This window comes from Sitophilus oryzae, unplaced genomic scaffold (assembly GCF_002938485.1).
Source record: "Sitophilus oryzae breed Bouriz unplaced genomic scaffold, Soryzae_2.0 scaffold_1500_pilon_pilon, whole genome shotgun sequence".
In the NCBI taxonomy this organism is placed as follows: domain Eukaryota; kingdom Metazoa; phylum Arthropoda; class Insecta; order Coleoptera; family Curculionidae; genus Sitophilus; species Sitophilus oryzae.
The window spans coordinates 1,687,920-1,701,350 of record NW_022146171.1 but is presented as its reverse complement, the minus strand read 5'-3'; the positions used below and the strand labels follow the sequence as shown (position 1 = coordinate 1,701,350).

General features: G+C 32.9%; 1 protein-coding gene across 1 annotated transcript in view; it reads right to left on the bottom strand.

Annotated features, from left to right (window-relative positions):
* Positions 1-13,431, bottom strand: part of LOC115878112 (glypican-6) — a 372,496-nt gene that overhangs the window by 64,047 nt on the left and 295,018 nt on the right. Inside the window, exon 2 of the mRNA XM_030894481.1 lies at positions 6,358-6,504. Within this exon, the coding sequence (XP_030750341.1) occupies positions 6,358-6,504 (147 nt within the window). The remainder of the gene's footprint in view (positions 1-6,357; positions 6,505-13,431) is intronic.

Here is a 13,431-nt window from a genome sequence, read left to right as displayed (position 1 = left end):
CGGCAAGTTTACAAAAATAGATATTTGAAAATTTACATACACTGAAAAAATATAAGTAAATTTTACAAAAAAAATATTGATATATTAGAGTATTAGTATTGAAAATACTTCTGGGCGCGTTTATATGGGACCCATCTTTGAAAAAGCGACATGCTAGATGCGATGTGGTACGGCCGAGTTCAATAACCTGCCTAATCATCAACTTGTCAACACGTAAGAGTTTAGCCGGCGTTGCAAGGACGTTCGAGGACCGAGGCCGAAACGAGGACTTATCAGTGGGCCAACTATTTTATGGATATGGATGTTTAGTATGGGCCGGCGGATAAAAAAAGCCAATATTATAAAAAAGATTATGCGTCAAGGCATATGGATTGTTAGGTACAGTTTGACTATTTTAATTTAACTCTTTCCGTATGCGAAACAAGCGGCAAATTATACATGAAAGAGCGGACTCACATAAATAATAAATTTAGACTAATGCAATATTTTTTCTCGGCGCGTAGGATAGATAGGTAAATGCATTAAAGGGAATAATTAATTAAATCATTAGGTTCCAAAACATAATAACTTGGGTCTCATCGGATCATGATACATTTATCTAAAATTTAGGCTATTAGGACTTATATTTTTTATGATTATTATTTGTTTAATTAACAACTTAGGACAAAAGAAAAAAGACTTAAAGAAAAAGCTTGCATGGTATCCACCGCCAACAGGCGTAAAAACAAATGAAGCCAAGGCGTTGCTAAATATTTATTGGGATAAGTTTTTATTGTTTGAATATTGTTGTAAATAATAATTATCATTTGAATCGGAATTATCATCATCTGAATTTCGGATATGATATAGAACTGATAAATTGGACCAAATATATTTATTGCAAGGTATGCAAAGATATATTTTTGTTAACTTTGCAAATACTTAAGGCATGCAATAATTTTAAAAAAATTTGACGTAAGATTACTTCATAATTCTTGGAAGTTTTGAATGATAAAGATTTGAATTATTATGGGTCTGTTTTGTTTAAGAAGCTAACAAATAATTTCAAAAACTCAACTATCAAAATATAATGGTAGCAAATTTTAAAAAATATGCATAGGTATAATGTTCTGTATTAATTGGACATACTGAATGTAAACTTTGTAAACTAAGTGTAGGGAAATTAAAACAACTTTGAGTGCACGTCATCAATGACACCATGCGTCGTCTTATGGAGTTTGCTGGTGGTCGTATTATGATGTGCAACCAAAGTTATTTTAATTTCCCTATAGGTATAGTTGCTGCAATCGATAATATATTTTGCTGCTTATTTTCCTCATAACAAAATATGATGAAACCGTCAATACCGCTACTCATATTATGGGCACCTATGTATCTTAAATCTCATGATGTTTAAAAATACATAGGTACATACTATGAGTAGTGGTTGTGACGGTTTTTTATTAGGTATGATGAAAAGAAGCTGCAAACTAAATTATCGTTGAAGCCAACTATATTTTAATTTATTTTTATCTACAGTAAATATGCACGGTAGGGGTTCAAAATACGCCTATACTGTGAGGCAACTCAATTCGAGTATAAATTAACATTTACATTCCAAGGATACCCAGGTAATAGCCCGAAATATGCAAAAGAGGGAGTGAGTTTAGGTTAGATTAGAATTTGGTTTTAGTTGATTTTGCATTAATAAAAATATAGACCTAATCTAAACTTAATCTAAACTGGCCCCCCATTTTTGCATAATTCGAGCTCCTACGTGGTAGGAGCCCGTCATAGTGTCGTGACCGTGATCGTGACCATGCACGAATCCGCACACGTTCATCTCCATCATTAATATTTTCCTAACTAAATTCTTCACTTTTACAAAAAAGCCATCACGATAAAAATCAAATTGCATTGCGAACGGTTTAATTGTTCATTATACGTATCTGGAATATATTTGTGAATGGCGATTAGCGGATACGTTTACGTTAGACTGCCGGAGTGCTGACGTCTCGAATATCAAAGTGCTTTCCAAACAAGGTTTACTTTTATATTTCTATTGAGCTCTTCCAAATGACGTCACAAGTTAATATAAAATGTAAAAAAACAGGTGATTGCCGACAATCGCCGACTTGTGACTGGTATTTTCAATACGCCTATGATGGTTGCGCATGTTGCAATCTGTGAATTTTTTTAATAAGGAACTTGTATAAATAAGAGATTTTTGCATATTTTCACAAAAAAATGTAATTTTGCAAAACAGTTTATTAATATTAAATGATTATTATTAAACTATATTATTCTCACAATGAGTGATTTTAAATGTGTGATTTTAAAAATTAACAACATAATAAAGATACATAAATATATTATAACAAAGTTTAGAGTTGTAAAACTAAAGAACGGATGGTAAATTTACAATAATCTGTGGCAAGAAATAACCATCAATATTGTTATTAAATTCACAAATCATTTTTTTCAGTGTACAGGGTGTCCTATTTTGGTTGAAACGATACGTTATCTCCGTTATTAGTGAAGAGAGAAGGGTGCGGTTTGCACAAACCTGTGCCACTTTTTTGTTAAACGGAAGATACCGTAAACAAAATTTTCATAGCCCTCTTCATTTCTAAGCTACAGGGTCTTTTTGGAAATTTTGCAATTTGAGACACCCCCTGTATCTCTGTTATTGTTAAAGGTATTGAGATAGTGAAAACTGTTTATTGTAGAACTTTTAACGCAGAGTACAGTGGCGTAGTCTGTTATTCTACGAAAAGAATATTTTTAAAGATATGAACTAAAGTTATGTTTTCTTAAATGGAGTACCCTATATATTTATAAATTAAATGATCTGGCTTACCATAAGCTTTTCAGAAATATATATATCACTCTATATTTATTTTCACTATTTACTGCCAATATTTACTGCAATATATAAGTTTTTATTAAAAGATCATATTTATTAGTAGGCCATGATTGATAATAAAAGAAACTAAAGAATTATTAAAAGTATACTGCTATCTGTCTCTTCTTTTATTTTTGGAGCCACTAATAATTTCTTTAAATACATATCAGGGAAACTTAACTCTTTATCGCTATTTGTAAATCTTGGAAGCTATCGTCCCGGAACTTTTAGATATTCCTTTAGCTAATATACGTGAAATATTACTTTCAGCAAGATGAGGCTACCCCTCACAACTTTGAAAATATTAGAATTTTGTTAAATTATTATTTCTCAAATCAGTGAATTTGAACCAATGGACCTATATGTTTGCCTCCCTGATTCCCGAATTTGTCCAATTTCGATTTCTGATTTTTGGGATTTTTGGAATATGAAATATATCGTGGCAACTATAACAATGTTCGAACACCTGGAAAATGCTTTAATAATGCAAGCTTTTAGATATTTACAAACCCATTCCCTTATAATAAATTTTGTTATAAAAAAACAAAAACAGTTCAAAAGTAAAATATATCGATCCGAAATAAAATTTTAATATGTGACTATTTTAGTAAATACCATTTTGATTTTTGTCGTTATTTATCATGACCTACTAATAAGAAAATGATATATTTTAAATATTGCAGTAAATAGTGAAAACAAATACAGAGTGATATATATTTTTGAGAAGCTCATAGCAAGACGGATAATATGATTTATAAATATACAGGGTGTTCCATTTGAAAAAATATAACTTTAGTTCATATTTTCAAAAATATTTTTTTCGTAGAAAAACAGATTACGCCACTGTATTCTACGTAAAAAGTTCTACAAGAATCAGTTTTCACCTTCTCGATATCATCCACAATAACGGAGATACGAGGACAGTCCCAAGATTTTCGAAAAGACCCTGTAGCTCAGAAACGAAGAGGGCTATAAAAATTTTGTTTACAGCATCTTCCGTTTGACAAAAAAGCGGGACAGGTTTGTGCATCCTCCTATCTTTACTAATAACGGATATATCGTATGATTTCAACTAAAATGGGACACCTTGTACTCTTGAAAAATGACGTCTAGTGCTTGACCTCGTCAAAATTATCATCGATTGCCATGTCCAACAGTCTTTGACGCCGTTTTTTTCAATCCTATATACTTAATGCTTTTGTATTTCTCCAAGCTGTCGAATTGGCAACAATGCCATCGTTTTAGTTAAGCAAATACGGGTGGATTTTGTATTAAAATGTAATTTATCTTTTTTGTAAGCGGCAGCTGTCAATATCGGCGAGGCAATGACAAAATTGATAGTCGTCGAGCTCGGTGTGCGTGGGACAAATCCTCGTATATACATATACATTTATACAGATATGCTATGTAAATACCAGGTAGAGCTTCTAAATATTAATGAACTAAAACGGTCGGGTGATAAGTAAATATGTACACTGAATGGGCCTGGAAGCGTCGCGTCCACGGTTCGCGGTGGTATTAACTCATTTTAGTCGCACTATATAGGTATGGTATTATTTCGTCGTTACCACTTATTTGAGTATGGTATTCAAAGTACTTTATTTATACAGAATTCACTGGGTATAGTTTATTTTCTGTAATTTTTTGTACGTCGTCGATCGAAATGTTTCTTGACGTGGACACATTTTACTATTATTTTGTATATCTTCAATCTTTGATGTAATAATTATCATTGACTAGAATGTAGAATGCATGGGAGGGGGTTAATCTCCGCGGCATTCCAGATCTATTGTGTTCCTCTTTCTTGAGTTATAACTCATCATACAGTCTCAGGGCTTTGACAAAAGCCAGTATCTGAGACGGTTTTACAGAGGTTAGTTCTCCATCTGCGACATCCGCCGCACCAAAGTTTATGGCACGAATGGTTGTCGTTTCGGCGCACTCAGTGATGAGGTGTTCTGGTGTTTCCCCATTTTCCCCACAAGATCTGCATTCGCCGTTGTTTCTTAGCTTCAATCTACTGAGGTGTTCGTTGAGGACACAGTGTCCTGTTAAAAACCCCGTGACAATCCGAAGATTGTTCTTGCTTAATCACCACAATACACCAAAACACTTTTACTTTTACACTGGACGCGCGTTTCGCTAACCATGTTAGCATCATCAGCAGATGATTATAAACTGATAGTTTATAATCATAGTAAACTATAATATATAGTAAACTGATAGTTTATAATCATCTGCTGAAACGCGCGTCCAGTGTAAAAGTAAAAGTGTTTTGGTGTATTGTGGTGATTTAGTGTAATTTTATTTTGCTGTGTAACACCAAAGATTCCAACCCTCAACTGTAATCTTGCTTAAATCAAGGAAAATCCTTTTTCTCGGTCGTAAGTTCTGAGAACCGTTGGAGGATTCCCATTCCAGGTTACGGGTGGAGTCTTCCAGATTCATGAGTTCCGCTTTAAGTTGGTTTCTACTTGAGAAGCAGAACAGTTATGGTCCAGTTAGAGGAGTGTTCGCTACTTTTCTAGCTAGATCGTTTGCTTTTTCATTGCTTTCCGTTTATGGCTGGTATTTGCCTAATTTGTTCAGCTTTTCTAGGCATTCTTTGACCGACTTCGAATTGATGGTAACTAAGTTGGTCGTTTTTAATGCTGCTTGACTATCGGATAAGATGACTATTTCTTGTTTGCGATAGTTCCTATCTAAGATCAGTTGTAAGCATCTTTCGATAACGTAGATTTCTACCTGAAAGTTTCAGGATCATTGACTAAAAAAGGACTCATATACTATTTTCTATTATTATATTGCAGCCGGTAACTACGTCACGGTGGCCATTTTGAAACACCGTTTTTGCCATTTTTGTTTGATTTTTCTCTTTTGATAAATTTGAATTTTTAAAGTTTTTTAGCGTATCTCTATATATATTTCTTGTTTATTTTTAATATTCAGTTTTATGGAAAATATATAAATCTTGTGTCAGGGTTTAAATTACCGTGAGGTTATTGTGAATCTTCAAAAATAGTTTTGTGCAGCGCTCCAAGACTAAGTCCAAATCAATTTAGTTATGGATCATGTAATGAAAGAAACCAGGCAAGAGATCCAGCCTTCTTGTAGAGTACCGAAATATGCAACAACCTGTGGATCAAAGAATGTGGTTTTGCTGACGACATCCTTATATTTGTAAGGAACGAACTAGAACTTAAAATAAAAATAAACTCAATACATGGAACAACAAATGATCTGCCAAAAATCTTCAAAAATTGAGAAAATAAGGACAAAACGAAGACAACGATTAAAGGAAAGAGTGATGCAATGATCAATACTGAGATAAATGATCAAATAATGGAACAGGTATAATAATTATAATAATTAATTCAAATATTTGGGAGCCTATATAGAAAGTCAGGGCTACATGGTGAGTTTTATCTCATATCAAAATAATCCCACATTATGGTGCTTTATGAACTACTTACCATCAAACTTTTTCGCTCTCGTCTCTATCAATGAAGATACTTTCAAAACTGCGTCTTTGATATACTTGTCCATATACTGCCGGCTAATTTTTTCTAAACTATCTTCTAACCTCGTGCTACAACAACTTCCTTCGCCGCATATCGAGCCTGCAACAAAAATGATATTTAAAAATAAGGTCATCAACGCGCATTATTTATTTAAAAAAAAAAAAAGAATATTGTTTGTTTTTTTAGTTAAGTTTTAAAGTATTTTTGTAAAATTGTTAGAGAATATAAGGATAGGTATTCTATCTTTAGAAATTAGCTTGTGGATAATTTATAAGACCCAATACTGCGATTATTCTGATAGTAACTATAAATTAGAATTTATGTAATTGTGAGGAATGGAGGACATTTAAGAGAATATTTTATGTTAAAATGCAAGAAGGGAAAATGTCTAGTCATCCAAAAGAACTGTTATGAAATTCGTATTTAAATATAATGTGGTCGTATAGTGATATAAATGAAAATTCCGAGGGTGTGATTGGGGATGGTATCGATTTTCTAAAACATTGGGGTCCCAGTGCATTTCGTGACTAGATACGAATAACTATAGCGCAAAATATTTTATTCGCAGATTTCAAATTTATATTTATTTTTTATTTTTATCTCAAGGTGGAATAATATATACTTGGCTTCCAAGTGAATGGGAGTTAGAAATTACTCCTTACCAATAAGTAATTTCTCATCCACATTACTTCTTACCAAGGAGCAATTTCTAATTTGGGATTTCCAGAACAGTTTTTTAAATGGCACCATAGATTTTATCAGTAATTGTTGGAGCTCAAATTTTTCCGTTTTGGTGCACTCCTGGAAAGGAAATGTTTTTTGGTATATATTTTGTTGATTCCGGGGCTATTATTTGCGTCCTATAAAAGTTTGTAAAACTTAAAAAATAAGTTGGTTATAATAATGGTTTTATAATTCGGAAACTCTCTATTTATTTATCTAGTAATGCTAGAACATTCTATTAATTTGAAAGTCGATTAGAGAAAATAGTACCTATTATTCATTGATAAGCGATGTAAATATTTGCGATTAGGTAAAATTGTGATGTTAGAAGACAGGTTTAGCTTGCCGGCGTGTCAGTAGTAGACGGGCCGGCCGGCCCGTCTACTACTAAGTAGTGTTGTACTTGTTGTGTTGTGTTTTGTCACAGAGCTGCCATTTGGAGGTTGCGAGTCTTATGACTAAGGTTGCGAGTCCTTTTGACTATTAAGGGTACGAGTCTTTGGACTAAGGTTGATTTGGTTAGGTTAGGTTTTTATGACTATTAGGATGAGAGTCTTATTGACCATTAGGATGCGAGTCTTATTGACTATTAAGGATGCGAGTCTTTTTGACTATCAAGGATGCGAGTCTTTACGACTATTAAGGATGCGAGTCTTTATGACTATCAAGGATGCGAGTCTTTACGACTATTAAGGATGCGAGTCTTTTGACTAAGTTTAGGTTAGGTTAGGTTTAGTCTTTTGACTGTTAGGGATGCGAATCGGTTTAGCGGCAGATTTGCGTCCGGGGGAAAGTCCCTATACTTATTTCAGGTGACACCAGCTAATTGTTGAAGATTAACCAATAGATCCGAATAAGATTTGAATTAGATGGAAGATATGGAATGGGATATATTGAATAGAATACCAGTGGCTAGGGGGCGGAGTATCCCCGGGTGAGTTTTACTATTCAACTATCAATTTTATCCAGATCAGTAAATGTTTGTTTTGTTATTTTCATGTACAATGAGAGCCTGCTTGCCAATGACCAACTAAATGGATATTTGAGGTGAATTTGCATTGTGAGACCCGGTTGAGTAATCCCCGGAAATAAGCGATTTTACGTTAAGTTCATAAATAAATTTAGTTTCTTTTTTGCAACGTCTGGATTTTGTCCAGATTTTAGAGTTCATTTGTCCGGATTTCTGAATTCACTTCTCTGGAATTTCCAAAAGCCTTTGTGGAAACCCTATTGTGGTATTGTCCTGATGATGTTAAAAATCCCGTGACAATCCGAAGATTGTGCTTACTTAAATCAATGAAAATCTTCTATTTTTCTCGGTCGTAAGTTCTGAGAAAGAGATATCCATATATTACAGTTGAATTAATTTTTCAGTTACTTTGTTGAATATTTTAGTCTCTAGGATGTTACAGTTCTACTTAACCGACGCATGTTCGAAAGTACCCATTTCTATATTTTGGCGCTCAAATTTTTCGCTTTTGGTGCACTCCTGGAAAATGAATCAAAACATTCATTTCAGTTTATATTTTGTTGATTCCGGGGCTATTATTTGCGTCCTATAAAAGTTCATAAATAAATTTATAGTTTCTTTTATGCGACGTCCGAATTTTGTCCGGATTTCAGAGTTCATTTGGCCGGATCTCTGAGTTCATTAGTCCGGAATTTCCAAAAGCCTTTATAGAAACATCCAAATAGAAGACAACGTGGGCCAAGGGTACTTGTACTAGTTACTTAGTCCAAGTTGTCATCCAGGTACACTTGCACAGTGTCAACCGCGCCTTGAAACACTCCTTAATGTTGCTGAAGGCGCAAGAACATTTGATATAAATTTAACTTTTATACCTTCCGTTCAATTTTATTTCCGATATCTAGTCAATTAACAGCACTCCGTACATACGCCGTGACAGCTATCACATAACATATATGTCAAAACATTAGGCTGTATTCCGTTGCAAAACCAGGCGAACCAGACTGGTAAACTAGCGTAAAGAGCGGTTCCTGAAAAACATCGGTTTGATACGGAACGGTTTGGTAAAATACTGAAAATGTCAAATGTTGACGTTTTCTAAATTTCAATACCTTTATTATAAAATTTATCTTTTATGCAGTTTTAATGTACCTATTCTCTGCTTTTACTTTTGCTTCTTCTTTTCAATAGAATTTAATATTGAAAAGTACTTTAACTTTATTAATAAACTGTTAAACTCGTTAGACAGCTCAAGTGAAGATTTGCAGGTCCAATATTAAAACAGGTCAATAAAAAATAAACAAATCTAATCAATATTTATATTTTTATAGCTTACAAAACATTCACGATGACTTGTTATCTTGTTTTTCATGTTTTCTTTAAATGTTCCTGACTTTAAGAAACAATGGCTGCATGATAAGTTTAAATGGGCCGAAAAAGTCATTCTATTTAGTTAATGAAATTTATTTACCTTGACTGCCTACCTCCATTGCTTTTGGAAGTTTTAGAAATTAAATGAGAATTTCACTCCAATATCTGCTTGACTTCTCTCACATAAATTATATTGATTGACAAACAAAACCAGAAAAACCAGCCTTCTCGCGTTGGTTAGTTTGGTGACAGTCATGTGACAGTCATAACCGAATTTTTCAGGAACTGTGTTCCGTAATAAGAAAACTTTCAGGAAACCTATAGATACGGAACATAAAACCATAAACAAGGTAAGCAACGGAATACACCTAAATAGACATTCTATATTGATTCAAATATCAATATTTATTGCAAACTTCTTGACTGATGTAGAACAAAAGTCAGTTTTCATCTATCTCGTAGATACCTCATTAAAAATTAATGATATAAATAATATATAATTTAATAATTTTTTATTGTTCCTATAACAAATTCCTATATTTAAATTAAAAAAGTTCAATTCAAATGAAGTTTCTGATCAGAATAAATCAAGCTTTCGCAGTCTAGACAATAAAAATGCAAAAGCGTATTTTACGTGTTAGCGGAGATAAAACAGCTCAACACATGACATCACCGTTCACCATATGGCTTTTCGGGTAAATATTAATCCAGAAGGAATTTTTTAGAGGATGCGGTGAGTAATTCGCACTTAATTTGCCCATGTGTAAACGACTGTAACAAAATGTAATTAAAAAAATAAATACTACGTGATTCCAACACAATGTTATTATATTTAGTTCGGTCTGAAAACAAACAAAGTTATGTTAATATTCTGTTTTATTTTAGCTTTGTTTTATAAATTATTTCGGTATACAAAGTTTAAGGTAGAAAATAAATCTTTATTTTTCGAATTTCGTTAAAATACTTGTATAAGAAATGAAATAAAGTAAGATATTTAAGCTGTATGTTTCTTGTAGACTATTGACTATTAATACCATTCGTTTATTATTAAACATACCGTTTATATGGAGCGATCACAACAATGATTGAAATAGTTGATGATACTGTATTAGACTATTTTACAAGGAAAAAAACAGTAATATATAATTCAACATATTGCAGTTAGCAGAACTATTACAATAATTTTAGTTTAACCCTTAACTGGTCCGGCGCCGGCGTCGTCTGACAGACTACGCCAAATAATTAACTCATTCTCATTAGTTACTGGGACCGCCTAATAAAATGCCTAATGCAGGTCCGTATTTAAAAAAAACTAAGTTGGCCTCTATATCTCACAAATTATCAGCTAATTTGAAAATCTAAAAACACTATCAGATAGCCCTAATAAAGTAGCTATGAGATATAGAATGTGCAATTAGTTTTTTGATTTTCTAAAAAGTATCGACAGGAAAAAATAAAATTGATTTTCAAAAAAAATCATTTTTTTCCAAAAAACTCAGCAATTCTTGAAATTTTCAAAACTTTTTTGATGGCATCTTGACAAACATCCCAAAGCGCAACTTTGCCCTAATTTAACGATGTTCGTATCCATTACGGTTACCGAGATACCCATGCTCGTACCTCGAATTTGTAGCACCTATACATATGGCATAATTACATTATTAAAATATGGAATATGCATTTTTATATTATAACACTATTACTATTTTACTTACATTATTTGCAAATAACTTAATTTTTTTTGGTTTATTTGAAGATTAACTACCAAACAAGTATATTAGGTTTTGCAGAAATACTTGTTTTCTAAATAATTAATAATGTAACAAACAAAAAATTTATAAGATATTGGAGTTATTTTTTTTCTGTATAAAATAGCCTTTTTATTAACATAACGACGTACTTATTTCAGGAAGTACGAATATTTATTGCAATTTTAACCTTCCCAGCCCCTGAACGTTACAGCAATTTCATAAAAATATTTCAAATACCATAAGTCGCTTTATTGACGACTAATCATCATTTGCGCCCCCATCTGTAGAAATTAATCTTCTTAGTTTTAGACGTCTTTCGACCGGATGCTCGTTCATTTCAAATAAATATCAATTGAAGAAAAAAATGTTCAGTTTGAGGGTAGATTAATCACAGAAATTCTTAACCGATTTCTTTCATTTTTTGAAAGCTTCATTTACTAATATTTCAAGACTCGTCACAAACGTTACGTTAAATAAGAAAAAAACTTTAATTTTTATTTTCTTTTAAATATTCCACGTTAATTTTTACAATCACCCTTATAATCACATATATCAGAAATGTAAATGATATCATAATGATATAATAAATCTCATTAATCTACGACAATGTCATTATGACACATTTAACATTGTGTAACATAGCCCCGTCCGGGGGCGGGTTCGCTAAAGGTAGGGTTTCCTAGGACTGTCGGTGACGAACGACGGAACCGAAAGCGGAGCGAAAACCGAAAGTTCGCCGCGAAATTCTGCCGCGGAGGTGGAGGCCTAAATTTTATTGAAACATGATTTCCGTCACAGTTTTTCGCAGTTCTTTGGTCCTGAAAGACACCTTAGAAGGCGAATTTGTATACACCTTCTGCCTCAAGAAGAAGCAGAAGAAGAAAATCGCTTCCTTCGTCTATTTCAGGACAATGAAAGAAAAATAAATAAATAAAATTTATTTAAAATGAAGGAAAAAAAGGTACGTTTATATTGCTGATTGAGCCAAAACTATCCTAGAATGACAACAAATTTAATAAGTATTTCAGAGTCAATATTGTTCATCAATATAATATAAATTTTCTTGTCAATAAACGAAAACGTATGACCGTTCATTGTAAATATCGCTCGGCTCTCGGTTGAAATCAACCCTCGACCGAATACAGCCGACAACCGAAACTGACAAAATGGGATGGCGTAAAAATTCCTAATGGGAATTTTTCCTACTGCGCGAGATTTCTAATTCTCGCCCGACCTACTCGGTTCGGCCGTCATCGGCATGGATCGAAATCCTTGAGATGTACATTCTACATGAAATGAAGGAAAAAAACGTGTTAAATTTGTCAACGTCGCTCCTCGCAGTCGCTATCGAGAGTTGAGACTCGAAAAGTTAGAGGCTGGCCAGGTGCTCCATACGTTAAGTTAGAAAGTGATATAAAAATAAAATGTTATAATTATGCAGACGCATTGAGTATTGATAATATTTTTAATCGGAAACAGTGTGGTATGCATAGACTTAAAATAAAATATAGACTACACTATTTACATCTCAACGCGGACAAACAACCTTTTTTGTACACATGTTTACTTCTGGGTACAGTCGACCGAGCCTTCCTCATCCAGCCTATGTTGTCACATCTTTAATATTATCAATATTTTTTTTCTTGTTATACACATATATTGAGATATTAATACTACAGTTTAATAAAGTAGGTTTTAATATTCCAGAGATGTATTAAATAGTCCTTATACTACTAAATTATAAGTCGGATACTGTTTAAAAAGGATAAGTTCTTTACAATATGACAACACCGATTAGAGGCGAGGGAGCCTATTCATTCATTTATTACCTTGTAGTACGTGTCGCACGTGTGCGGTAAAGCTTTGTTGCCGCTATCTCCCCGGCTGTATTAACGCATTTTCTTAGCTTGTAGTGCTTAAGTGTTTATTTTATTGACTTTTTCTGTTCAAGAACTATAAAATATGGTTCGCCAGTGCCAAATTTGCAAGAAATTTGACTTAAATAATCCATTTAAGTCTTGAAACGACTTTTGACCGGTAGGCAACTCTCAATTTACCCATTGGGAGTCAGTGGCGTTGTTGTAGAAAGGCGCTTATTTAGATAATATTTTAGTAAAATGTAAAATCTGAATTTTTTCTCTTACATTACATTATTTACTTACTTACATTGTAACAAAATCATAATTATAACCCTGTTAATAATTAATAATGTTT